The sequence below is a fragment of the Suncus etruscus genome, chromosome 4, assembly GCF_024139225.1.
Source record: "Suncus etruscus isolate mSunEtr1 chromosome 4, mSunEtr1.pri.cur, whole genome shotgun sequence".
Classification (NCBI taxonomy): Eukaryota; Metazoa; Chordata; class Mammalia; order Eulipotyphla; family Soricidae; genus Suncus; species Suncus etruscus.
The window spans coordinates 20,955,155-20,980,750 of NC_064851.1; the positions used below are offsets into that span (position 1 = coordinate 20,955,155).

The following is a 25,596-nucleotide window of genomic DNA, read 5'->3' on the forward strand; positions in this document are numbered from 1 at the left end:
AAATTTGGGCTACTGCATCCACTTCTGTAATATCTCCAGTGGGTTATTAACATCATCTCTGTTCTATAGATTAGGAAAGGAGGCCCAGAGAGGCTCATCAGCTTCCCCCAGATCACATAGTCGCGGGCTAAAGAGATAGCATGGTGATAGGGTGTTTGCTTTGCATGCAGAAGGACGGTGGTTTGAATCCTGCATCCCATATGGTCCCCCAAGCCTGCCAGGAGCGATTTCTGAGCGTAGAGCCAGGAGGAACCCGGCTAGCCCATCCCAGGTCACTGGGTGGGTGGGTGGATGAGTGAGTGAAAGCCTGCAGAAAGTAAGTGTAAGTAAGTATCAAGTAAGTAAGTAAAGTAAGTAAGTAAAGTAAGTAAGTAAGTAAGTAAGTAAGTAAGTAAGTAAGTAAGTAAGTAAGTAAGTAAGTAAGTAAGTAAGTAAGTAAGTAAGTAAGTAAGTAAGTAAGTAAGTAAAAGTATCTGTCTGGGCGCCATGTCTCTGCCCACTGGCCCAAACCAACACGGACTACATTTCCCAGCAGCCCCCGCGGCGCGGCTGGCGGACGTGAGCCCGCAGTGGGCGGGACCCGGCGGCGCTCGGAGCCCGGCTGCTGCACCTTCCCCTGCGCGCGGGCCTCGGAGTCTCTCCGCTGCCCCCCGGTTGCGCTCTCGCGCCCGCATCCCCGCGCCCCTGGCCTCCCGCCTCCCGGCCGAGCTCCCTGCAGCGGGGCATCGCGACGCCCGGGCCTCGGGCCGCCGCGCCGGGGCTGGCGATGAGCTCGAGGAGCCATGAGCGCAGGTGAGTGCCCGGGACACCTGTCACCGACTTAGGAGAGCGGCCCTGGGGAGGGCTTGACCCGGGCGTCGATCCCCGGTGTCCCGGAGCCGGGGGATGGCGCCCGGTGCGGCCCAGCATCGTGCTGCTTCTCTGCAAATGTCAAAAGCAGCTCTGGGCTGCTTTTTGCATGCAAGACCCAGATTGGAGATCTGTGGTGGTTCTGCATGAGACCACTTTCTCCCCCCTGGATCCTTTTCTGGGCTCAGGATGTCTATCTAGCAGGGCCAGCAAGCTCGGGGAGGAGCACTGCGTCCCACCCAGGCCTCGAGTCCAAAAGGATGAATGGAGCTAGACTGATCAGGTGGCCCAGATCCTAGGGCAGCGCGTCCTGGCTCACCAAGGCCACCCACTCTCTCGTAGCTGCCAGATCTATACCCTTCATGCTACTCAGGCCTGGCTAGGCGTCCAAGACCCACTCCTCCTTCATGAGTCTAAATGGTTTTTTTGTTTAGGCTTTTGGGTCACACCCAAGTGTGCTTACTGGGTTTACTTCTGGCTCTGTGTTCAGGGAACACTCTCCTAGTAGGGCTCAGGGGAATGTGGTGCCAGGAATCCATAATCAGTCAGCTGTGTGCAAAGCAAACAGCCTACCCGCTGTACTGTCACTTCAGCCATAGAATCTTTCATGTAACACCCCCCCCCCCCCCGAGAATGGATGGACAGCTAACTCCCTCTGGACCTCAGACCCTGACCCTGACTTCAGCCCTCAGATCCTGCAAAGAACCCATCAAGGTTGGGGGCTTCTCAGTAGCTGCCAACCCCTTGGTTTAGATCTCTCCCTCCACATCTGTTCCTGCACTTACCATCACCTCTTCAATCCATGGTGCATTTGGGTTATGGGAATAGGAGGAAGCTAAGGGGGAAATGGCTCCTAGAGTCTACAGGTACCTATCAAAGTGTACCTGCGGGCTGCCACCCCTCCAGCTCAGGCATAGAAAAGGAAGCTGTGACCATTGGGAACATAGAGGAAGCCCCTTTGCACCCTGAGCAGCAGACTGGCCCCCAGCAGGAAGCCAGGACTTCCGCAGGAAACAAGAGGTTCCCAAATGATTTTGACTCTGATCCCTGTGCATTGCCCCCCCAAGGCAGGCCACAGAGACAGAGCTCAGTAAGTTTAGTCTCAGGAGATCAGTATTAGAAAAGCAGATGAGGGCCTGGAGAGATAGCACATCAGTGTTTGCCTTGCAAGCAGCCGGATCCAGGATCAAAGGTGGTTGGTTCGAATCCCCCGGTGTCCCATATGGTCCCCCGTGCCTGTCAGGAGCTATTTCTGAGCAGACAGCCAGGAGTAACCCCTGAGCACCGCCGGGTGTGGCCCAAAAACCAAAAAAAAAAAAAAAAAAAGAAAAAAAAGAAAGAAAAGAAAAGCAGATGAGGGGCCGGAGAGATTTGCCTTTCATGCAGAAGGTCAGCGGTTCAAATCCTGGCATCCCATATGGTCCCCTGAGCCTGCCAGGAGCGATTTCTGAGCGTGGAGCCAGGAGTGACCCCTGAGTGCTGCCGGGTATGACCCCCCCCCCAAAAAAAAAGTAAAACAAAAACAAAAAAAGAAAGAAAGAAAGAAAAGAAAAGCAGATGAGAGAATTCTCATCCCCCACCAGCCTGGGGTGCCTGCCCTGGGCTGCTTCAAGCAGGTGGTCCCACACATCCCTGACCTTCCAGCACCATTCCCAGGGAGAGACTAAGATGTAACTAGAGATGCATAGCAAATTTGGTGTTATTTTTGTTACTTTGTTCTTTTGGTGGGGGGGAGGGAATCACACCCGGCGGTGCTCAGGGGTTACTTCTGGCTCAGGGCTCAGAAATCGCTCCTGGCTGGCTCTCAGGACCTTATAGGATGCTGGGAATAGAACCAGGGTCCATCCTGTATTGGCCAAGTGCAAGGCAAACATCCTACAGCTGTGCTATCAATCCAGCCCCTCAAGTGTTTGTTTATGGTTCTTGCAGTGCTGCTTTCAACCACACCCAGCTGTGCTCAGTGATGCACAATATCCTGCTTGGTGCTTGGAATACCATTTGGTATTGAAAATGAAACCTAGGCTTACCGCGTGCCAAGCCCATGTACTTACCCCTTTCTACTGTCTCACCAGCATCAGAGAAGTTGAATGGGATTGTGCAGGAGAGTGCCTGGCACCTGACTTTGCCAGGTGACTGGTTTTCTTCAGACCTGACTTTCTAGAAACTTTTTCTAAACTTCCCCTTAAGACTGCCTAGAAATGAACGGTTCCTGGTAAAGTGATTAGAGGATTGAGTGTGATAGATGTGGGGGCACAGGAAGAATTTCCCAGGGGAAACATCTTAGTTCCCAGGGGCAGAGAGGTGTGGGCTGGTTGATGGCAGGGCCCTGCATGGAGAGGCCACACCCTTGGTCACAGCTGACTCACTAGGAAGCAGGAGATAGACATTGGGTCTTAGGTAACCTTCACTTCCATGCAATTCAGGCAACTGGACATGTGCCCGTCTATTCCTCATTAACCTGTACCTGAGCCTCAGCCAGGTGAGCAGGACAAAGGGACTCTGAGTAGTTGAGTGGTATCTGCCTGTATGGGTACAGGTGAGAGGACTGGAGTAAGATAGACCCTGCCTGACTTAGGGCAAACCCAGGGGTAAAGTGCTTCTGTTTTCTCATCTGTAAGCAGGGACAGCCTGCCAGGGTGATATGCATGAATGAAGTCAGATTAACACAGGGTGTGAGTATGCAATGCTGCAGGCTCTTCCCATCCATGCATGAGCTGTAGCTGGGGCTGGAGACCCAGGAAGAACTTTTGACTATACATGGGGATCTGTGATCCAGCTGTGGGTTTTTTTGGCAGGTTGCTGGGAAAGACAGGCCTGGCTGGCAGAGAGGCTGGCCCAACCCACACTGCAGGAACTTCAGACAGTGCTGCAATGGCAGCTTCCAGACTATTCCAAAGATAGGAGAGGACGCTCGAACACTCTAAAAGCATTTGCTTTTCAAAGCACAGCTTACTTTTTTTTTCTTCTTTTATTAAAGAGCTAAGGCCCTTATAAAGGAAGGAAAAGAGGAAGGAAGGAAAGAAGAAAAGGAGGAAGGAAAAAAGAAAGGATAAAAAGGAAAGAAGAAAGGATGTAAAGGAAGGAAGAAAAGAGGGAGGGGGGAATGGAAGGGAAGGTGAGAGAAAAAGCTTCTGCTGCTACTTAACGCATCTTTCCCAATTAAGTAGTGCTCAAGACAACTGTTTAGGAGGATTCTCCCCTCTGTGGCTCAGGAGCACAGCTTACTTTTAAGACCAGGGAACAATTCATGATTGAGATGAGGAAAACAGGGATAGTGACACCATGGTTGTGAGTATGGACTCTATATACAGATCCTAGCATTCGCAGTCTGTATGGCCCTGGTGCCTGCCTCCTCTTGTACCTCTTGAACCATTTTTTTTTTTCATCTGTAAAATGGGAAAACTAGTAGTCCCCATTTGCACCTGTTAAATATGCAGAAAGCCCTGAAACAGTGCCCATCTATGTCCATCCTCACAACCCACAGTGGCTTCTCCCTGCATCATAGAAATGCACCAAGAGCAGCTAGAGATGGGGAGGTAACCTGCCCTCCCTGCCCTCACCCAGTGTGGCCACAAGCTCTGGTCCATGGCTGTTTGGAAACTGGTGGGAAAAGGCCTGTGGCTGACTTATTGGTGACCAAGAACAGAGAGCCCCTGGTCGACTGATCTATTCCTTGGCCCTGCTACTGCTTGAGAAGTACAGGCCTCACTGCTATAGTCTGTGCGCTCTCCCAGAAGGGAAGGAAGTGATGCCTTGACAAGCCTCCCTTGGCTCAGCTGGGCCCACACTAGGGCAGAGAGGAGCCTGCCAGCCCACATCCAATTACAGCTCTCTGAGCCTCAGGAGAGGCCAGCCTGACTTCCTGCCTCTCCATTCAGAAACTGAAACTCACCCCTGCTGATTCTGGGGGGTAACCATGCTTAGTACCACAGAAGGAACTTAAGTAGGCAGCATGCAAGGCAGTGCCCTATGGAGATATTATCATTGGGGCCCCAGGGTGGATGGTGATCCCTCTGTTACAACCCTGGGGAACACCCCAGTGGCCTGTGAGATCAGGTGAAGTCCTGTCCCTCCTAGTCCCATCTCCCTTCCCCTGGCTGTGAGGGTGACATTTCCTAAGCCAGGAATGATAATGAGCACAACCAACTTCATTTAAGCACTTATTCCCTGGTGTTAAGAGCTGCATTCAGCCTCAGCTCTGACTCTGCATGAATTTGCCTACTTAACTCTCCAGCAATTTGTTGAGACTGGCTCTGATTTTTTCCATTTGATAAACTGGAGGTTCAGCCATCAGAGAACGGTGGCCAGAGATCTTATGGAGTCCACGTGTGACTCTCGGAAATCAGGGCACATAACCAATACTCCATTCAGGGCCTGCCTGGGCTCTGGCTTTGTCTCCCCATCCTCCACTCTATTCCACACATAAGGATGGATGGACACACACACACATACACACACCACATATGAGGCACCCAGTGGTGCTCAGGACTTACTCCTAGCTCTGTGCTTAGGAACCATTTTGACGTGGCTTAGAGGGGTGCCAGAGATCGAACCCAGGCCAGCCATATTCAAGACATGTGTTCTATCTGCTGTACAATGTCTCCAGCCCACCCTGAATTTGTGTTGTTGTTTGTTTGGGGGCCACATCCATTGATGCTCAGGAGTTACTCCTTGCTATGCATTCAGAAATTGCTCCTGGCTTGGGGGGACCATATGGGATGCTGGGGGATCGAACCACGGTCTAGCACTTGGAAGTCAGATGCCTTGTGCACCACTGCTCCAGCCCCAACCCTGAAATTTTTTTTTTTTTTTTTGACTTTGGGTCACACTGGCGGCGCTCAGGGCTTATTCCTGGCTCTATGCTCAGAAATAGCTCCTGGCAGATTTGGGACCATATGGGATGCCAGGATTAGAACCACCGTCCTTCTGCATGCAAGGAAAACACCTTACCTCCATGCTATCTCTCCAACCCTGAATTTTTTTTTGTGTGTGTGTGGTTTTTGGGTCACACCTGGCAGTGCTCAGGGGTTACTCCTGGCTCCATGCTCAGAAATTGCTCCTGGCAGGCACAGGAGACCATATGGGATGCCGGGACTCGAATCCATGACCTTCTGCATGAAAGGCAAACACCGTACCTCCATGCTATCTCTCTGGCCCCCAGCCCTGAATATTTTTTAATGCAGACCACACTCAGCAGAGTTCATGGGAGCCCAAAGTACACTCTGGGTGAAACATAGCCCACCAGTTCAGACTGAGGGTTCAACCTGTGGGTCTAACACTGTGTTGGTGCTGGGTGGTGCACCCAGACTACAGCAAACAGTGCTCAGGGTGGACCATGCACTAACAGGAATGAGCTTTAGCCCTTGGAGCCATTTCCTTGGCCCCTGGCTGTGCGTCTTGTCTGTCCATACTCAGCATCTTCGGCAAGGATGGAAAAATAAGGTCCAGAACTCCCAGGAGTTTGATAGCTGCAGGGGTGTGCTCCAGAGAAATTCTGGGTGCCCGCCACCATCCACCCCGTGTTTCTGGACTGAATATACTAGGACACAGCAGCTTTGAATGAAAACAGTATTTGCCTTGTATGCAACCAATCCATTCAGACCCAGGTTCAATTCTGGCATCTCTTATGGTTCCCTGAACCTGCCAGGAGTGATTTCTGAGTGCAGAGATAGGAGTAACCTTTGAGCGCCACTGGATGTGCCCCCCCCAATAAAACAAACAAACAAAAAAGAGAAAACCAGCAGAGGTGGGGCATTTGCCTTGCACGCAGCCAACCCGGGTTCAATCCCAGCATCCCATAGGTTCTCCCAAGCCTTCCAGGAGTAATTTCTAACTTGCAGAGTCAGGAATAACCCCTGATCATTACTGGGTATGGCCCAAAAATCAAAGAAAGAAAAGAAAACCAGCAGTGGATGAGTAGCATGTATAACCGAGCTCCTTCACAGAATCCTCGTGCCTGCCAGTTATGCATAAAGGTGAGGAGGTGCCTCCTTGCAAACACCCTTTCTCCATTCTGCCCACAGACAGCAGCCCTCTCGTGGGCAGCACGGCCCCCAGTTATGGGACCCTGATGATCGAGCCATCGCTCGATCCCCTCAGCTCCTCAGTTTCATCCGTGGTACGTAGGGGTGAGGGAGACCCCGAGGCAGGCCTACTCCCCGGCCCTCCCAGACAGCCCGCCCCTCCTTGACCTTCTCCACCTTGGCAGAAGCTCAGCGGCTACTCTGGCAGTCCATGGAGGCTCATTGGCTATCACCTCGTGGTCTGGCTCATGGCGGGGCTCCCTTTGCTGCTCTTCCGCTGGAAGCCGGCCTGGGGGGTGCGGCTGCGGTTCCAGCCATGCAACCTGGCATGCGCCGAAACACTCGTCATCGAAACAAGAGACAAAGAGGTGACGGGTTGATCGAGGCGAAAGGGAGGGGTGTAGTCGGGGACCAGGATGAGGAATGGGGGTGGACAGGGGACACCTGCTTGGCCCCTGGCTTCCTGTAGGATGGGCACTTCTGGCCTGAGGCCGCCCCTCTGTGTTCCAGGATAGTGCATGGCAGCTCTATACTGTCCGGGTACAGACCGAGGCCATCAGCAAGGACAGGTGAAAGAGCTTCTTGTCCCCCAAACCTCCTGATGCTTTTTGTCCCTGCAGTGGAAGGGGGGGGGGACATAGGGGACAGTATAGAGCTCCTCAGAACTGTCACATTCCTCCCCAGCTTAGAGCAGCCCTCACAGGCTACAGTGATGGAGGATGACGGCCGGAACCAGGCAGCGGTGGGTGCCATGCCCGAGAATATGTGGAAGGACACAGCCCAGCTTCACCAGAAAGAAGAGGCAGTGAGTGAAAAACATCTTGCCCCCCCCCCCCCCCCGGTCTGTGCAGTGCCAGGGAGCGAGATGCACTGTATGTCTTTTAGGGGCCTTCATGGGGTTCTGACTCTGTTGCCTCCAAATGCCAGGATGTGGACTGGGGAGATGGCACGAAGGTCTGAGCTCAGACTTTAGGTGTGGGAGGCCAGGCTCTATCCACAACACTGCATGAGTAACCCCATCCAATAAGGAGCCAGGAGTACCCCTGAGTGCTGCGAGGTGTGGCCCCCAAAGCAAAAAATTAAAACCCTGAGCCAGAGAGATAGAACAGAGGATAAGGTGCTTGCAGCCAACTCTGGCTCGCCCCAGGCACGAGGCATCCTTCCCCCTAATCACTGCCGGGAGAGTAGCCCGAAAGCAAAACAAATAAACAATACTTACCTGGCAGGGGAGATACTGTGATAACAAAGGTGGTTTCTCCCGGTGTGCTGACCTCTTTGATTTCCCCAAATGTGGGAGAAACTTGACTGCATAATTTAAAACAAACAAACAAACAAACAAACAAAACAAAACAAAAAAACAATTGCTCCCTGCCCTCAAGCTTCTCCCAACTCTTCTTTTTTCTTTGTTTTTGAGCCACACCCTCTGGTGCTCAGTGATTACTACAGGCTCTGCACTCAGAAATCGCTCCTGGCAGGCTCAGGGAACCATATGGGATGCTGGGGATCAAATCTGGGTCTGCTCTGGGTTTGCTGGTGCAAGGCAAACACCCTACCACAGTGCTATTGCTTTGGCCCCTCCCTCCTCTTTTCTTTATTTTCCTGTTGGTTGTGGGGAGAAGAGGGTGGGCCATACCTGGCTTACTTCTAACTCTGTGCTTAGGGATCCCTCTCTAGGCAGTGCTTGGGGAATGATATAGGGTGCCAGGGATCAAACCCAAGTCAGCTGCATGCAAAGAAGCCCTCCTACACATTGTACTATCTATCCAGTTCCCTCTCCTGCTTCTATTTCTATGACAATGGAAATCCCTCTTCCCCCACCCGCCCACACATCCTCCTGCATGGTCACTTCTATCCTGAAACTTTTTTTTTCTCCCCCTCCCCCAGCAACAGTTGCTACGATTCTACATCTTTCAGGGCCAACGCTATGTCTGGATCGAGACCCAACAGACCTTCTGCCACGTCAGGTAGGGCCAGAGCCAAGACAGCTTCAGCCACTCCCCTTGGCAGGGCTGGTCAGGTTCCAGGGTGCAGGAAGGGGCCAGGCCTTAGTTCTCTACGATAGGCCTCAGGTTCTTTAGATTGTGTAAGACCAACCCCCTCCTCCTTGGGGTGCCACCATAGGCCACACTGCATGTTTGTACAGCAGCTGTGGTCCCAGATCAGGGGGTGTGACATGTAGATAGTGCCAAGTACTGGGCAGCTCTGATTCCTCATGAACCCTGGTGATGTCTCCCAGGTGACCATACTGCTGCTGGGACTCACGGCTAGAACCTCCAATTCCTGAGCCTTGTCCTGTTCTGCTACCTCCCTAGGAAGGCTTGATTACATGAGTTCACAGCGCCTCTTCCCTCAAGACTCATTCTGCAGTCCCTGAGACAAGGGTTCAAGCTCAGCAATTTTTGGTGGTTTTGTTTTGGCGCCATACCCGGTGGTGTTCAGGGGTACTCCTGGTTCTATGCTCAGGAATTACTCCTGCCAAAGCATATGGGATGCCAGGGATGATTGAACCCCGGTCAGCCACAGCATGCAAGACAAGCACCCTACCTGCTGTACTATTGCTCCGGCCCCATGAGCTCAGGGATATTTGTTCAGAATGTGGTTCCAAAAAACTAGAACAGTGAGGGTGAGGTGGACCTTGAGATCTGTGGGGGCCGGGGGTGTCTCAGTATGCCTGGAGCCAGGTGTCCACAGATCTCTATTTTTGGAGGGGGCCACACCTGGTGGCTCTCAGGAAATCAATCCTGGCAGGCTCGGGGGACCATATGGGATGCCAGAGATAGAACTCAGGTCTGGGGGCCGGGCGGTGGCGCTAGAGGTAAGGTGCCTGCCTTGCCTGCGCTAGCCTAGAACGGACCGCGGTTCGATCCCCCGGCAACCCATATGGTCCCCCAAGCCAGGAGCGACTTCTGAGCGCACAGCCAGGAGTAACCCCTGAGCGTCACCGGTGTGGCCCACCCCCAAAAAAAAAAAAAGAAATTTATAAGGGCCCGGAGAGAAACCACAGCGGCGTTTGCCTTGCAAGCAGCTGATCCAGGACCAAAGGTGGTTGGTTCGAATCCCGGTGTCCCATATGGTCCCCTGTGCCTGCCAGGAGCTATTTCTGAGCAGACAGCCAGGAGTAACCCCTGAGCACCGCCGGGTGTGGCCCAAAAACCAAAAAAAAAAAAAAAAAAAGAACTCAGGTCTGTCCCAGGTTGGGCACATGCAAGAGAGGCATCCTGCCTCTATGCTATCACTCTGGCCCCACAGATCTCTTGAAGTTAATTTATAAAGTTCACCATTGGGCACCCCCATGCTGTGAGTGAGGAGCCGCATGGTACCAGTTGTCCCCTTTCTCCCAGGAGAGAATATGAGCTGGTCCCCAGGCCTGCTCCCCTGGGCAGTGTGCGTCAGGGTCTGAGACGGTGCTGAAGGCAGCTATGAGTAGACTCCATTGCCGTTCTTTCTGAGATCTGCTCCCTCTGCCTGTTGAGCACCTCTGCCTGTTGCCAGCCTGGCCCTGTCCAAGTACTCTGCACCACACATTTTGCTGCAGCCCCCAGTGATCCCCAAAGGCAGTGCCTTATATCTTCCTTGTTCCGGAGAGGGAAACAGGCAGCTCTGAGAGGTTAAGGGGTTCCCCACAGGCCTCAGGGGTATTGATCATGCTGCTGAACCAAAGGCACTGCTGTGGTCTCCACCCTTCTCCATAGCAGATTTGGGATCCTCATGGGGCTGGATACAGAATTAGTGCCCCATGCCCCTCACTGCATCCCCTCTTCCCTTTGCTAGTCTGCTGGACCAAGGCCGCATGTGCGAAGACATCCACCAGTCCAGTTCTGGTCTCAGCCCCAAGGACCAGCGTGTGAGGTGGGATGGCCTCGGAGCAGAGGAGCCCTGGAAACAGGGACCTCACTATATTTCAGGGTGCTCTTGTTTCCCTCACCTGCCTTTCCTGGCTCTCTGTCTCAGCTGTGAAATGGGCCGCCTCTCCTTTGCCACTAGTTTGCTCTTATGGGTTCAGTACTGGTGGGCCATGGGTGGTGGTTGGGCACCAGCATGTACAACAGGAGCTCTTTGAGCTCTGACTCTTCTCATTACAGGAAGACCATCTATGGCCCCAACATCATTGCTGTCCCTGTCAAGTCCTATCTGCAGCTGCTGGTGGACGAGGTAGGGTAGACTTTTATGGAGGCAGCTGACCCCTTCCCCAGAGTGGAGTGCCACCTCCCACCCTTTCTCCATAGACTATGGAGGATCAGAGACTGAGAGGCCACACATCTTGCCCTCCCGTGTCAGGAGGTTTGCTCCAAAGTTGGGGCAAAATTGGAGCACTGCTAATTTTTATTCTCTGCATAGTCTGGCACAGAGGGAGTATGGGTGACTACTTATCATAAAGAACCTGAGTTTTGGGGTCCCTCATAGACAAAAGGAAGCCCAGAGCTGGCATCCCCAGGAGAACACTCATCCGGTATCACCCCTCTGAGCCAGGGAAGTCCTGTGAAAGGGATTCGTGGTCTCTGGCCTCATTTAGACTCCCATCAACCACTTAGGAGCTGGGTTTCCCGGGTTGCCCTTAGCCAAGTGATCTAATCCTCCTGTGTCTTGCTTTTTTCATCAGTAAGGTGGAGCTGGTAATGGAGTAGGGGGGTGAATGATGGTGCTTATAGAGGAGTGGAGGGAGGGCCGTGCTCTCAGCCAATACCTGGGACATGAGAGAAGAAGCAGGGATGAAGGTGTGGCTATGGGATGGGACTGGCCTGGAGCAAAACCTAACCGGTCCTTAGCACCTCTTCCCTAGTCTAAAGTCTTGGCTGCTATTGGGGGGAAGGGGGACACATGCTCTAATGCTCCTCCCTTCCTTCCTCCTTCCCTCTCCAGGCACTGAACCCTTACTACGGCTTCCAGGCCTTCAGCATCGGGCTGTGGCTGGCCGACCACTACTACTGGTATGCCCTATGCATCTTCCTCATCTCCACCATCTCCATCTGCCTGTCACTGTACAAGACCAGAAAGGTGGGTAGCATGCAGTGGACAGGACAGGGCAGATGGCTCCTCCAGGAGACTCCCCCCCATCTACCGCCCCCCCCCCCATATCTGCCTGTTCACAGCAAAGCCAGACCCTGAGGGACATGGTGCAGCTGTCAGTACGGGTGTGCGTGTGCCGGCCTGGGGGAGGTGAGGAGTTTGGGCAGTAGGGGAGGAGGTGGGTGGGTGGGGATCCCATGAGGGTGCCATGGACCAAGCTCAGCCTTCCACTTGCCCGCAGAGGAGGAATGGGTGGACTCCAGCCAGCTGGTACCCGGAGACTGCCTGGTGCTGCCCCAGGAGGGTGGGCTGATGCCTTGTGACGCTGCCCTGGTGACTGGCGAGTGCATGGTCAATGAGAGTTCGCTAACAGGTTAGCCCGCCCCACCTTACCATCCTAAGCCCTGGGTCTACTCCTCTGGCGACATCTCAGGCCTCACTCTGCATCCCTTCTCAGCATAGGTCAAAGCGCTCGCTTCCTTGGGGTTTTCTGCTTTCCTTTTTGTTCTCAAGGAACCACTGGGCCTTGGCACCTGCTGACCCAGCACTGCCGGGCTGTGTGGCTTCCTTGCTCTGAGCCTCAGTTCCTTCATGTACAATAGGGATGGAGACCTTCCTCCTGGATAGGGATGTGCTAAATGCCTTAAGAGCATGAATGGGGCAATAGTGAACGGGTGTTTGAGCCCTGAAAATAGTTTACAGAACTGAGCACATGGCAAAGCCCTACATTTGAGCCCCAGTATGATATGACATGGTCCCCAAGCACTGATGGGAGCAACACCCTTTCAGCACCACCTGGTGTGGTCCAAAGCCAAAAATAATATCTTACTTTTTATTTTTGGTTTTGGTTTTGGGGGGCCACACCCAGCAATGCTCAGGGGTTATTCCTGGTTCTGTACTCAGGAATCACTCCTGATGGTGCTTAGGAAGCCATCTTGAGATGGCAAGATCAAATCTGGGTTGGCTGAATGCAAGGCAAATACCCTATCTGCTATGCTATTACTCTATCCCCCCCCCATATAAAATCTTATTTTCATAGACGTGCACTAAAAGATTGCTTGCTCTTTTGAGGGGGAGCAATAATATGAGCAACATTTGGTGGTGCTCATGTCTTACCCTGGTTTTTCATTCAGGGATTGCTTCTGGAAGGGATTAGGGATTGAACCCAAGTCAGTTGTGTGCAAGTGAAATGCTCTGTCCTCTGTACTATGACTCCAGTACCTGGAATTGGCTACTCTTTGTTTGTTGTTCTTTTTTTTTTTTCTTTTCTTTTCTTTTTTTTTTTGGTTTTTGGGTCACACCGGCAGCACTCTACACTCAGAAATTGCTCCTGGCAGGCTTGGAGAACCATATGCGATGCTGGGATTTGAACCACCAACCTTCTGCATGAAGCAAATGCCCTACCTCCATGCTATCTCTCCGGTCCCTTTTTTCTTTTCTCTTCTTTTCTCTTCTCTTCTTTTCTTTTCTTTTCTTTTCTTTTCTTTTCTCTTCTTTTCTTTTCTTTTCTTTTCCTGCTTGTTTGTTTTTTAGGCCATACCCAGTGGCACTCGGGTTACTCCTGGTTCTGCACTCATAAATTACTCCTGGCAGGCTCGGGGAACCATATGGGATGCTGGAGATTGAACCCAGGTTGACTGTGTGCAAGGCAAATGCCCTCTCCACTGTGCTATTGCTCTGGCTCCATGTATTTGTTCTTTTGTTTATTTTTGAGCCACATCTTTCAATCTTCAGTACTTATTTCTGGCTCTGTATTCAGGAATTATTCCTGGTTGGCTCAGGGAACCATATGGGGTGCTGGGAATCCATGCAAAACAATCACCCTGCCCGCTCTACTATCTCTCTAGTCCTGAATGCTTTTTATTTTATTTATTTATTTATTTATTTATTTATTTATTTATTTATTTATTTGGTTTTTGGGCCACACCCAGCGATGCTCAGGGGTTACTCCTGGCTGTCTGCTCAGAAATAGCTCCTGGCAGGCACAGGGGACCATATGGGACACCGGGATTTGAACCAACCACCTTTGGTCCTGGATAGGCTGCTTGCAAGGCAAACACCGATGTGCTATCTCTCCGGGCCCCTGAATGCTTTTTAAAAATGACTTCAGGGGCCAGAGCTATATCACAGCAGTAAGACATTTGCCTTGTATGTAGCCAACACATGATGGACCCCAGTTCGTCTGGGATGTCCCAGTTCCCAGCATCCCATATGGTTCCCTGAGCCTGCCAGGAGTGACTTCTGAGTACAGAGCCAGAAGTAACTTCTAAGCACCACCAGGTATGACCCAAAAACCAAAAAAGAAAAAAGAAAAGAAAAGATTTTTGGAGCCAGAGAGATAGCATGGAGGTAAGGCGTTTGCCTTGCATGCAGAAGGATGGTGGTTCGAATCCCGGCAGTGACCCAAAAACCAAAAAACAGAAAAGAAAAAAAAAAAAGAAAGACTTTAAATTGCTCTGTGGCCACACCCAGAAATGTAGTACTTACAAATCCATATGTGATATGAAACTCTAACCCAAGGCCTCACATATGCTGGGGCAAATGACTTGAGCCATGTCCCTAGCTGGAGTACTTCTTTCTGCCAAATAGCTAACCGGGGTTTACAGAGCTGAGATAAAAGGAATTTAACTAAGGACAGGGCAATGACTCAGTGATAGCCTATATACCTTGCATGTCTTAGGTTTAATTTTTGGCATCCATCATAAAAGAAAAGAAAAGTGGGGGCCGAGAGATAGCATGGAGGTAAGGTCATCTGTTCAAATCCCGGTGTCCCATATGGTCCCCTGTGCCTGCCAGGAGCAATTTCTGAGCCTGGAGCCAGGAATAACCCCTGAGCACTGCTGGGTGTGACCCCCCACCCAAAAAAAAAAGAAAAGAAAAGTGACCTCCAAGTACTATACATGCTCACATGGCCAAGCCAAGCTAAGGGTGTCCATGTACCCCCTCAAACCCCACATACATTCTGCTTGGGTTGGTCCTTATTTAAAAAAAAAAGAATAGGGCCTGGAGAGATAGCACAGCAGCGTTTGCCTTGCAAGCAGCAGATCCAGAACCTAAGGTGGTTGGTTCTAATCCCGGTGTCCCATATGGTCACCCGGGCCTGCCAGGAGCTATTTCTGAGCAGACAGCCAGGAGTAACCCCTGAGCACTGCTGGGTGTGACCCAAAAACCAAAAATAAAATAAAATAAAATAAAATAAAAGAATGTGGGGCCAGAGAGATAGCATGGAGGTAGGGTATTTGCCTTGCATGCAGAAGAACGGTGGTTCGAATCCCAGCATCCCATATGGTCCCCCGAACCTGCCAGGAGCGATTTCTGAGCATAGAACCACACCAAAAAAAAAAAAAAAAAATGTGGGCTGGAGAGATTCTTTACACACTGAGCACATACTTTCTATGCAGGAAGCCAGAATTCAATTCCAGGCACCATATATTCCCCTGAACATTGCCAGAATTGGTCCTTGAGCATCAAGCCAGGAATAGCCCTGGAGCACATCACCTATGTGACCCTAAAACCAAACAAAATATTATAGCTTGTTATAAAAAACATTCCAACAGGAGGGGGGTCAGAGATCCAGTGCAGGAAATTGAGCTCTTGCTTTGCAAGTGGCTGACCTGGTTTTGATCCCCAGCATTTCATTTCATTTGATCCCCTGATTCCCACCAGGAATAATTCCCATGTGCAAAGCCAGGAATAATCCCTGAGCATCTGGGGGTGAGGGAAGGGGACAAAATAAAAAATGCAAACAGGAGGAAGTATCTCTGCTCCTAGCCCCCATGCTTATATGCTGCTTGGCTCCTGCAGCTCAGTTTCTGGTACTGGCTGACACACATGCACCCTTTGTCTTTCTGCCTCTCTGAACCTCAGGATCCCTCTCTGGGAAAAGGGGCAATGACTTTCAGAACCAGGGTGATAGGAATCAAAGCGGAGAAGCCCCCAGAAAAAATTCCATAGCAACTCCTGGCCCTATTGGTGAGACAGTGGCAGGAAGCCCCGGCAGGCTCTCACTGCCACTGCCACTGCCACCTTCCAGGAGAGAGTGTTCCTGTGCTGAAGACAGCCCTACCACAGGCGCCAGTCCCCTACTGCCCAGAGATGCACCGGCGGCACTCCCTTTTCTGTGGGACCATGGTGTTGCAGGCCCGCTCCTTCACAGGACCCCGCGTGCTCGCTGTGGTCACCCGGACAGGTAAGAACTAAGGTTCACCAAAGCGAGGTGGGCCCCGCTTGACCCTGTCCTGTCAGCGTGGCCTCCCAACCCACTCGGGCTTCTGGGATCCAGAGTATCCTCACTGTTTGTGGAGCCAGGTCTGACTGCACAGGAGGGGACCCAGTATAGCCAGAGGTTACCTTTGCCGGCCAAATTTGGGTCTGCATGACATAAAACTGCTAATATATAGACAGTGCCCACTGCTTTCTTTTCTGCAAGAGCCCTGGGCCAAAGTCTGCAGGCTGTTCTGTGAGACCACCATTTGGGTGACTGCTGCCTTCTGGTACTGGGGACAGACTGCCCCAACCCTCACTGTCCCCTGCCTTGCTTTCTTGCCTCCACACAGGGTTCTGCACAGCCAAAGGAGGCCTGGTGAGCTCTATCCTGCACCCCCGGCCTGTCAGTTTTAAATTCTACAGGCACAGCATGAAGTTCGTGGCTGCCCTCTCTGTGTTGGGTGAATATCCCACAATACCCTCTCATTTTGCCATACCCCGTGCCCCACTTCGCCAGGCCCAATCCCAAATGCCACTGTGCTCTCTCCTCAGCTCTCCTCGGTACCATCTATAGCATCTTTATTCTTCACCGAAACAGGGTAAGGTTCTGGCAGGGAGGTAGGTAGGGTGGTGTCTCTGCCCATGAGCTAGGGTCCTTCCCAGCCTAGTACTGGACACACTCAAAACCTCTTCCAGGTGCCTCTGAGTGAGATCGTAATCCGGGCCCTGGATTTGGTAACTGTGGTGGTGCCGCCCGCACTGCCAGCTGCCATGACCGTTTGCACACTCTATGCCCAGAGTCGGCTCAAGCGCCAGGGCATCTTCTGTCTCCACCCTCTACGTATCAACCTGGGGGCCAAGCTGCAGCTGGTGTGTTTTGACAAGGTAGGATTCAAAGGGTGGGACTGACAAAAAGTAAGACATGGCACCCTGGATCAGACACAAGGTCTATCCCACCCTGCTTCTGTCCTTCAACCAGTATGGTCTAAGATCCCAAGATCATGACAGAGACCTGGGCCTGTATTGGGTATGAGGGGTGGGGATGGGGTCACTCGGGAACATGTTGACCAACAGTTGTGATTTCTTTATGTGTTGGGAACCCATGGAGAGCCTGCGGTACCCCGTACTGCTCTCAGCACTGGAGAGCCAGGGGCCCTTCCGGGTATCGGTCCCCACCTGGATAGCCATCCTCTTCCTGCCATCTTTGTTCACATAAGTAAATGGGGAGCACACAGCCACTGGTGGGAATGGGCACTGAGGGGGCTGCATGAGGGATGGGAAGGGGTCACTTTCTTAAAAGGGAAATGGGGGGCAGCTCTGATCAAGGCCCCTCAGGGACTCATTGTGGAGGAGTCTCAGCAGGGCAGATCCCTGACAGGCAGAGCTGACAGTTCTGCTTGGGAGTCTAAATGTGTCCCAGAACACTGAATCCTCAGAGTGTTTTCACTGTTTAGTTTGTTTTGGCATCTGGCAGTGCTTAGAGGCTCTGCTTAAGGATTGCTCCCAGAGACCTTTTTTTGGGGGGAGGGGGAGCATGTGGTACTGAGGATCAAACCAGGACCTGCTGCATACATAGCAAACACTCAGCCCATTGAGCCTTCTTCCCAGGCACCCAGTGTTTTGGGACAGGGGGAAGGGGAAAGGATCAGAATCAAAATCCGAGCTCCCAGGCAAGCCAAGAAGCCACATAGGGGGGTCTGGCGCAGCAGGTAGGGCACTTGCCTTCCACGTGGTTGACCAGGGTTCCACCCCCAGCATCCTGTGCACCACCAGGAGTGATACCTGAGTCAGAACCGAGAGTAAACATGGAACATCACCCTCCTGCTCTCACCCCGAAAAAAGAAAAAAAATCACATAAAGCTGCCAGTCAGAGGCATGTGGGAATCGCACTCACTCCTCTGTCCAACAACTTTACTGCTCATGGTGGGAAGCCAAGGCCCTGCTCCTGCTCTGAGCACAGGGAAGGCCAGAGAAAGTGGGCAGGATGCCCAGCAGGAACCAGATATCCTGGATGTAAAAGACTCCCCCCAGAAGTGATGTCAGGTTGAGGAGCCAAAGGGGATGGGGAGGGTGAGCCTGGCAGAGGGATTTCCCCTCCCTTGTGTTCATGGCTGGAGCAAATGGGGCCTCTGTTCTGGTGCCTGGAGTTCCCTTGGATGCCCCTACTTGAGCCCAGATGTGGATGCCACCTGAGCAGGACTCTCTGGTCCACCCCCCACAGACTGGCACACTCACAGAGGATGGCCTGGATGTGATGGGAGTGGTACCTCTGAAAGACCAAGCATTCCTGCCATTGGTCCCCGAGCCCCGCTGTCTGCCTATGGGACCCTTGCTGCGTGCACTGGCCACCTGCCACACCCTCAGCCTTCTCCAGGACACCCCAGTGGGCGACCCTATGGACCTCAAGATGGTGGAATCTACTGGCTGGGTGAGGAAACAGAATAGGGCAGCCCCTGCCACAGCTCTCTCCACCTTGTCTCTGTTCTTGGATCTCTGCATTCACCCCCATCAGGAATAAAAATGGCCTCAGCACTGTGCTGAGCTCCACACTCACCCTCACACTCAAGGTCCCCAGGACCCCCAGGAAGGCAGCTCAAATCCACACTCAAAGGGAGGTTGGGGGGAAATTGTCCCCAGTTGTCACCCAATCATCACTTGAATGTGGCAGAGCATGTTTGCTCTTTAGCCCACTGAAAGCCAAAACCACATTGTTGATACTACTGGTCCTATCTCCCATGAGGTAACTGCTGGGAGTCAACAGCTTGCTTCTTTCAAGCTGCCTCTCTGCAGGGCTAAGGGTTAGGGACCCTGGGCCCAGCCTGCACCCTGCCTTCAGAGGCCACCTTTCTATGCTTGCCTGGCAGCGTCTAGAAGAGGGGCCAGTTGCGGACCCAGTATTGGGCACCCAGGTCTTGGCGGTGATGAGACCACCTCATCAGGAGCCACAGGCACAGGGCATGGTGAGTGGAGCGACATCCCCGGGAAGGGTAGAAGGCCCAGACCAACCTCTCAGCTGCCTCTCTGGCCCCACAGGAGGAGCCTATGGTGCCTGTCAGCATCCTGGGTCGCTTCCCCTTCTCATCGGTCCTGCAGCGTATGGATGTAGTGGTGGCATGGCCAGGGGCTGCGCAGCCTGAAGCCTATGTCAAGGGCTCTCCTGAGCTGGTGGCCAGCCTATGCCACCCCGAGACAGGTGAGAGGAGCAGGGTCAAGCCTGCCGGTCAGGCATGGGCACAGCATGGGAGAGAGAGTGAAGCACTTACTATGGAGGCGGGGAGGGAAGGGGGATGTCCAGCTTTCTGTCTTGTGACTCTCTCCCGGGCAGTGCCCACCCACTTCGCCGAGACACTGCAGAGCTACACAGCTTCCGGCTATCGGGTCGTGGCTCTCGCAGGCAAACTACTGCCCATCGCACCTACCCCAGAAGCAGCTCAGCCGCTCACCAGGTGGGCCCCAGCCCCATCACAGGCCCTAGAGATGGAGCCTGAGACCCAGGCAGGAGCAGAGTGATTTGGGGACTGTGGCCCTGACCCACGACTGCTACTTTTCAGGGATTCTGTGGAGCAGGATCTGAACCTCTTGGGGTTACTGGTCATGAAGAATTTGCTGAAGCCACAGACAACTTCGGTCATCCAGGCCCTGCGGCGGACCCGCATCCGTACCATCATGGCTACAGGTGCCAGGACTGCCCCTTCCCAGGCCCCTCTGCGCCCTGCTTCAAGCCATTTCATGGGCATTTCTAGGGTCCCTTCCAAAAAGAATTGCAGAGGCAAAAGAGATAGCACAGTGATAAGGCGTTTGCCTTGCACGCAGCTGACACAGGATGGACTCAGGTTCAATCCTCAGCATCCCATGTGGTCCGCAGAGCCTGCCAAGAGCGATTTCTGAGTGCAGAGTCAGGAGTAACCCTTGAGCACCGCTGGGTGTGACCCCAAACAAAACAAAACAATTGCACCCACCCTTAGGTCCCATTTGCCAGAGGACAGTGAGGCTCCCAGCAATAGCTTTTTTCCAAGACTCAGGGCTCATGATTTCAGCCTCCCCAAGTTCAGTTTCACCTCTAAGAAATGAGAAGAGGGACCGGAGAGATAGCATGGAGGTAAAGCATTTGCCTTTCATGCAGAAGGTCATTGGTTCAAATCCCGGCATCCCATATGGTCCCCCGTGCCTGCCGGGGGTGATTTCTGAGCATAGAGCCAAGAGCAACCCCTGAGCACTGCTGGGTGTGACTCAAAAACCAAAAAAAAAAAAAAAAAAAAAAGAAATGAGGAGAGAGAGTGAAGTCATAACTTCAAAGGTTATGACAGTTTCAGGGAGTAAAAAGATTCTCCATGGGGCAGTGTGTGAGTTCCCCATGTCCCTCTCATACACGAACCTTCCAGCAAAGCGCCACAACGCTCTGATGCCCTTGTGGTCCTGTCTTTGCATTTCTTCTTCTTTTTTTTATTTTTTATTTAAAGAAAATACATCACATAGTTAACACAGTTGATCATAATACATTTGTTTTAGGAAGAACAAAGGCAAAGTTATTTTAAAAAATAGAAAAACTAAAGAGATGGAAGAGAAAGGAAAGAAGACAAAGTTCAGTAGCAAGTATATTTTTGAAAATTATTGAATCACCGTTGAACTCATTAAAGCCCTAAAAGAAGGTTTAGTAAGCTCTTCTTTTTTGTTGTTGTTGTTTTTTGTTTGTTTGTTTATTTTTTGGGCCATACCCGGCGTTGCTCAGGGGTTACTCCTGGCTGTCTGCTCAGAAACAGCTCCTGGCAGGCACGGGGACCATATGGGACACCCGGATTCGAACCAATCACCTTTGGTCCTAGATAGGCTGCTTGCAAGGCAAACGCCGCTGTCCTATCTGTCTGGGCCCTTTTTTTTTTTTTTTTTTTTTTTTTAAGGAAAGTTAAAGAAATACAGTAAAAACGGTGTGAGAGTGGCAATTGTTGTCTGCATAGGACCAGCAAAATATGGGGGAAATGAAAGCCTTGGTCTAAATACAAGAAGGCCTTACCTCTGATGTTTCCTGGCATAAGACCAACTCTGGGCACCAGGCATACTAGGTTGTCCAACCCCTAAGTCATTCCCTGCGGTCCCAGTAAAAAAAATTTTCGTACAATCGCTGTTGATGTCAGGTTTCTGTAGTTAGAGATCCTGAATTCTGTGCATATCTTACATTGAAGTCAGGATGATGTGGAGCGTCCTCTAGTTTCACCTCACAATTAGAAGGCATGCATTTCTTCTTCTTAAGACCTTGCCACAGACAAAGAAAACCGGAGTTCATCCACTGCTTCACCCGAGCTTGGCCCATCCTAAACAGAGATGCCACCAGGCTTAGTTTCCCTGTTTGCAGATGTCCACCATCACCAAATCTTGACCTTGCCTTATTGTCCCTCTAGGGGACAACCTGCAGACTGCTGTCACTGTAGCACGGAGCTGTGGCATGGTGGGACCCCAGGAGCAGCTGGTCATCCTCCATGCCCGTCCCCCATCACGGGGTCAGCCAGCCTCACTGGAGCTTCTGCCCGATGACCCTCCTGCCACTGTGAATGGGGCCACGGTGAGTGGGACCCAGAATGCCTGCCACACCCCACACACCTCAGGGGCCCACCTGTGTCACCTGGGTCTGCGCCCACGCTCCAGGGTGGCACAGGAGAGCTGAGCTGAACATCCTTGGTGCCCCCAGGATGCTAACCAGACGGCAGGCTACACCATGGAGCCAGACCCCCGCTGCCGCCACCTGGCCCTCAGTGGGTCCACATTTGAGGTCCTCATGAAGCATTTCCCCAAGCTGCTGCCCAAGGTAGGGAAGGGAAACCCCTTGCCTCCCCCTGTTCCTCTCCCCCACCCAATTTCTTCAACCCCAACCCCATCTCCACCCCCTCTGCTCAAGGTCTTGGTCCAGGGTTGTGTCTTTGCCCGAATGGCCCCAGAGCAGAAAACAGAGCTGGTGTGTGAGCTGCAGAAGCTTCAGTGAGTACAGGTGGCAGCAGTTCTGGGGACTCCCCCAAGCCTGGGGGAATCAGGCCACTGCCCTGGCTCATCTGCTGGGAATGCCCACGGCCCTGTTTACCAAGCTTCTCCTTGTGGACCAGGCCTTCCCTGAGTGGGGGAGTCGGGGTTCCTTCAGCAAGCCTCTAGAATGGATGGGGCCAGTGGCGGGACCCTCCTATCCAGCGCCCACCTGTGAGCCCAAATTTGTCCCATCCCATGTGCCAGGTACTGCGTAGGCATGTGTGGGGATGGCGCCAACGACTGTGGGGCCCTGAAGGCGGCTGACGTGGGCATCTCGCTGTCTCAGGCTGAGGCCTCCGTAGTCTCCCCCTTCACCTCAAGCATGGCTAGCATTGAGTGTGTGCCCATGGTCATCAGGTGAGGAGGCAGGTCCCCCCCCAGGGGTCAAGGGCGTTGCTAAAGTGTGGCAGCCCCTAATACTCACCCCCACACCCCAGGGAAGGTCGCTGCTCCTTGGACACATCCTTCAGCGTCTTCAAATATATGGCCCTGTACAGCCTGACGCAGTTCATCTCTGTCCTCCTGCTCTATACGGTGAGTCCACGGCAAGCTCCAGGAAGGTCTGTCTTCATGGGAGAGACTGTGGTGGAGCTGAGCCCCAGCCCTACAGGTCCCGATTATGGCTTTCCTGCAGGGCCTCCTTCCCTTCCCCACCTCTGAGTTCTGGTCACTCATTCCACTTGAAATGGCAACACCATAGGGCCATGTGAATTCTGTGCCAGCATCTGTCCTGTGTCCACTATACATCTAGGTGCTTTCTGAGGTCCCAAACTGAGGGTGTCCAGTAACCTAATGGGGGTCGTGTAAGACAACATCAGATTTCCCCACGTGAGACCTCCCTGTATTAGATTCGAATATGGGTCATACCTGGTAAGGCCCAGGGGTTACTCTGGACTCCACTCAGGAATCACTCCTGGCAGTGCTCAAGGTGGGGGACCCTATGGGATGCTGGAGATGGAACCTGAGTCAGCACCCTACCTACAGTACCTGCTCTGGCCCCTGGAAGAGGGCTTTTTGGGCGCTGGGGCACACCTGGCAGCGCTCAGGCATTACTCTTGGCTCTGTACTCAGAAATTACTCCTGGCTCAAGGACCATATGAGATACCAGAGATGGAACCAGGGCTGGCCGTATGCAAGACAAACACCCTATCCGTTGTCCTGTCACTCCAGCCCCTGGAAGAGGGGCTTATTAAAGTCAGGGCAGCCCCCCACCTCTACCAGATTCAGGGCTCCCAAGGTTAGGAGGACATGGCTGCCCTTTCTGATTGGAGAGTTAGAACCTCCTTCCTCTCTGACTCTGAGTCACAGCCAGGCCTCAGTTTCCCCTCTGCCCTCTCTCCTGCTGACTCCCTGAAGGCAGTGCTAATGCCTCTTCCATTGACTCTGTTTTGTTTTGTTTTGGGTTTTTGGGCCACACTCCGAGGTGCTCAGGGGTTACTCCTGGTTCTGCACTCAGAAATGGCTCCTGGCAGGCTCGGGTACCATATGGGATGTCAAGGATCAAACCTGAGTCCATCTAAGTCAGCCACATGCAAGCTAAATCCCCTACCGCTGTATTATATCTCTCCTACCCTTTTTCATTGACTGGCGAGCCTCCTCCTTCTCTCTGACTCTGGGTCATGGCTAGACCTCAATTTCCCCTCTGCCCTCTCCCCTGCTGGCAGATCAACACTAACCTGGGCGACGTGCAGTTCCTGGCCATCGACCTGGTCATCACTACCACCGTGGCAGTGCTCATGAGCCGCACAGGGCCGGCCAAGACCCTGGGCCGGGCACGGCCTCCTGGGGCCCTGCTCAGCGTACCTGTCCTCAGCAGCCTGCTGCTGCAGGTGACTCTGGTGGCTGGCGTGCAACTCGGGGGTTACTTCTTGACTGTAGCCCAGCCCTGGTGAGTTCGAAGCCCCTGTACCCACCCCCATCCCACCCTTCTTCCCCCACCAGATCCCTAACCCCTGGTGCCTGCACCATCCAGGTTTGTACCACTGAACAGGACAGTGCCTGCTCCCGACAACCTGCCCAACTACGAGAACACAGTGGTCTTCTCCCTGTCCAGCTTCCAGTACCTCATCCTGGCTGTGGCCATGTCTAAGGGCGCGCCCTTCCGCCAGCCACTCTACACCAATGGTGCCAGCCCTCAGTGGGGGGTGCACAGGGTGGTGAAGGAGGCATACGGGAGAGAAGTGGAGGGGTCCTAGCAGTGGGCGATCCCCTCAACCATCACCCCCACCCCCCGCAGTGTCCTTCCTAGTGGCCCTGGTGCTCTTGGCCTCTGTCCTGGTGGGCCTCCTCCTGGCCCCCGGCCTCCTGCAGGGGCCGCTGGCACTGAAGCCCATCGCTGACACCAGCTTCAAGATGCTGCTGTTAGGCCTGATCGCCTGCAACTTTGTGGGGGCCTTCATGCTCGAGGTGGGGCTTTCTGGATCGGGGTGGAGAGACTATGAGGCGGGTGGGCCAGGCGGGGCCACTCAGCCACAACTGCCCCCACCACCTCCCTCTGCAGAGTGTGCTGGACCAGTGCCTCCCTGCCTGCCTGCAGCGGCTCAAGCCCAAGAGGGTCTCCAAGAAGCGATTTAAGCAACTGGAGCAGGAGCTGGCAGAGCAGCCCTGGCCGCCCCCTACTGGGCCTGTGAGGTAGTACAGGCCCTGAGCTGGCATCCTGGACACGAACTCTGCCACTGAGCCCTACCTACCCTGGGTCCATCTCCAGATACCACCACCATCATCATTCCTGACAGCCCTGAGGTTGGTAGGTGGCATACTTGTGCCCCAAGTGTGTCCGCCTGGTACCACTTCCCTTTTTTCTACGGGAGGGCTATGTGAGCCATGGTCCTCATGTTAGACCTTCTGCATAGAGACAGCAGTTACCAGCCCCACTAAAGCTGCTGTTGGTGGAGCAAATAAAGTCTCATATTTTCCTGACTTGTCTGTGCCTGTCTTGCACTGGGACCCAGCACATCTGCCCCCAGCAGCTCTTGAATTTTTCAGACTACAGTGGAAAACACCCTTGCCTGGGCCGCTCTTCTCTCATCAGATGGTCATAATTCTTTAGGTTGAACAGATGCCCTGCATTCAGCATTTTATATACAGTATCACTGAACTCTGTCCCCATTTCGCAGATATAGAAACTGAATCTCCAGGGCCAGAGTGATAGCGCAGCGGTAAGGCATTTGCATTGCACACGGCCAACCCAGGACGGATGGTGGCTCGATTCCCGGCATCCCACATGGTCCCCCGAGCCTGCCAGGAGTGACTTCTGAGTGCAGAGCCAAGAGTAACCCCTTAGCGCCGCTGCCGCCGGGTATGACCCAAAAACCAAAAGAAAAAGAAGAAAACTGAGTCTCCTAGGAGGTCACACAGGTAGTCAGTCCGAGGTGGGGCTGGATCTCTTTATGGCTGATGCTATGGGGATTACCTGGCATCACTGATTGTGGTTCTCCTGCACATGAGGTAATCATGCTCACACAACCATGGAGGTGTTCCAAGACCCACTCTCCTTTCC

The 25,596-nt window shown here is 53.0% G+C and overlaps 1 protein-coding gene across 2 annotated transcripts; it reads left to right on the forward strand.

Annotated features, from left to right (window-relative positions):
* The first annotated feature begins 572 nt into the window (after window positions 1–572).
* Window positions 573–25,016, forward strand: ATP13A2 (ATPase cation transporting 13A2). 2 transcript variants are annotated; one of them, XM_049771959.1, is made up of 29 exons: window positions 573–792; window positions 6,873–6,967; window positions 7,058–7,240; window positions 7,383–7,441; window positions 7,557–7,677; window positions 8,757–8,836; window positions 10,644–10,721; window positions 10,955–11,024; window positions 11,733–11,867; window positions 11,963–12,029; window positions 12,121–12,252; window positions 15,913–16,068; window positions 16,436–16,546; window positions 16,638–16,684; window positions 16,782–16,970; window positions 18,307–18,513; window positions 18,950–19,045; window positions 19,119–19,278; window positions 19,411–19,531; window positions 19,637–19,761; window positions 21,482–21,642; window positions 21,769–21,885; window positions 21,976–22,055; window positions 22,302–22,454; window positions 22,535–22,631; window positions 23,762–23,985; window positions 24,070–24,221; window positions 24,334–24,503; window positions 24,598–25,016. In XM_049771959.1, the coding sequence occupies exons 1-29, from the start codon at window positions 783–785 to the stop codon at window positions 24,730–24,732; spliced, it is 3,531 nt and encodes a 1,176-aa protein (XP_049627916.1). In that variant the 5' UTR covers window positions 573–782; the 3' UTR covers window positions 24,733–25,016. The 2 variants fall into 2 exon arrangements, with proteins under 2 accessions (XP_049627916.1, XP_049627917.1); XM_049771960.1 differs by lacking the exon at window positions 18,950–19,045.
* The last annotated feature ends 580 nt before the right edge of the window (window positions 25,017–25,596 follow it).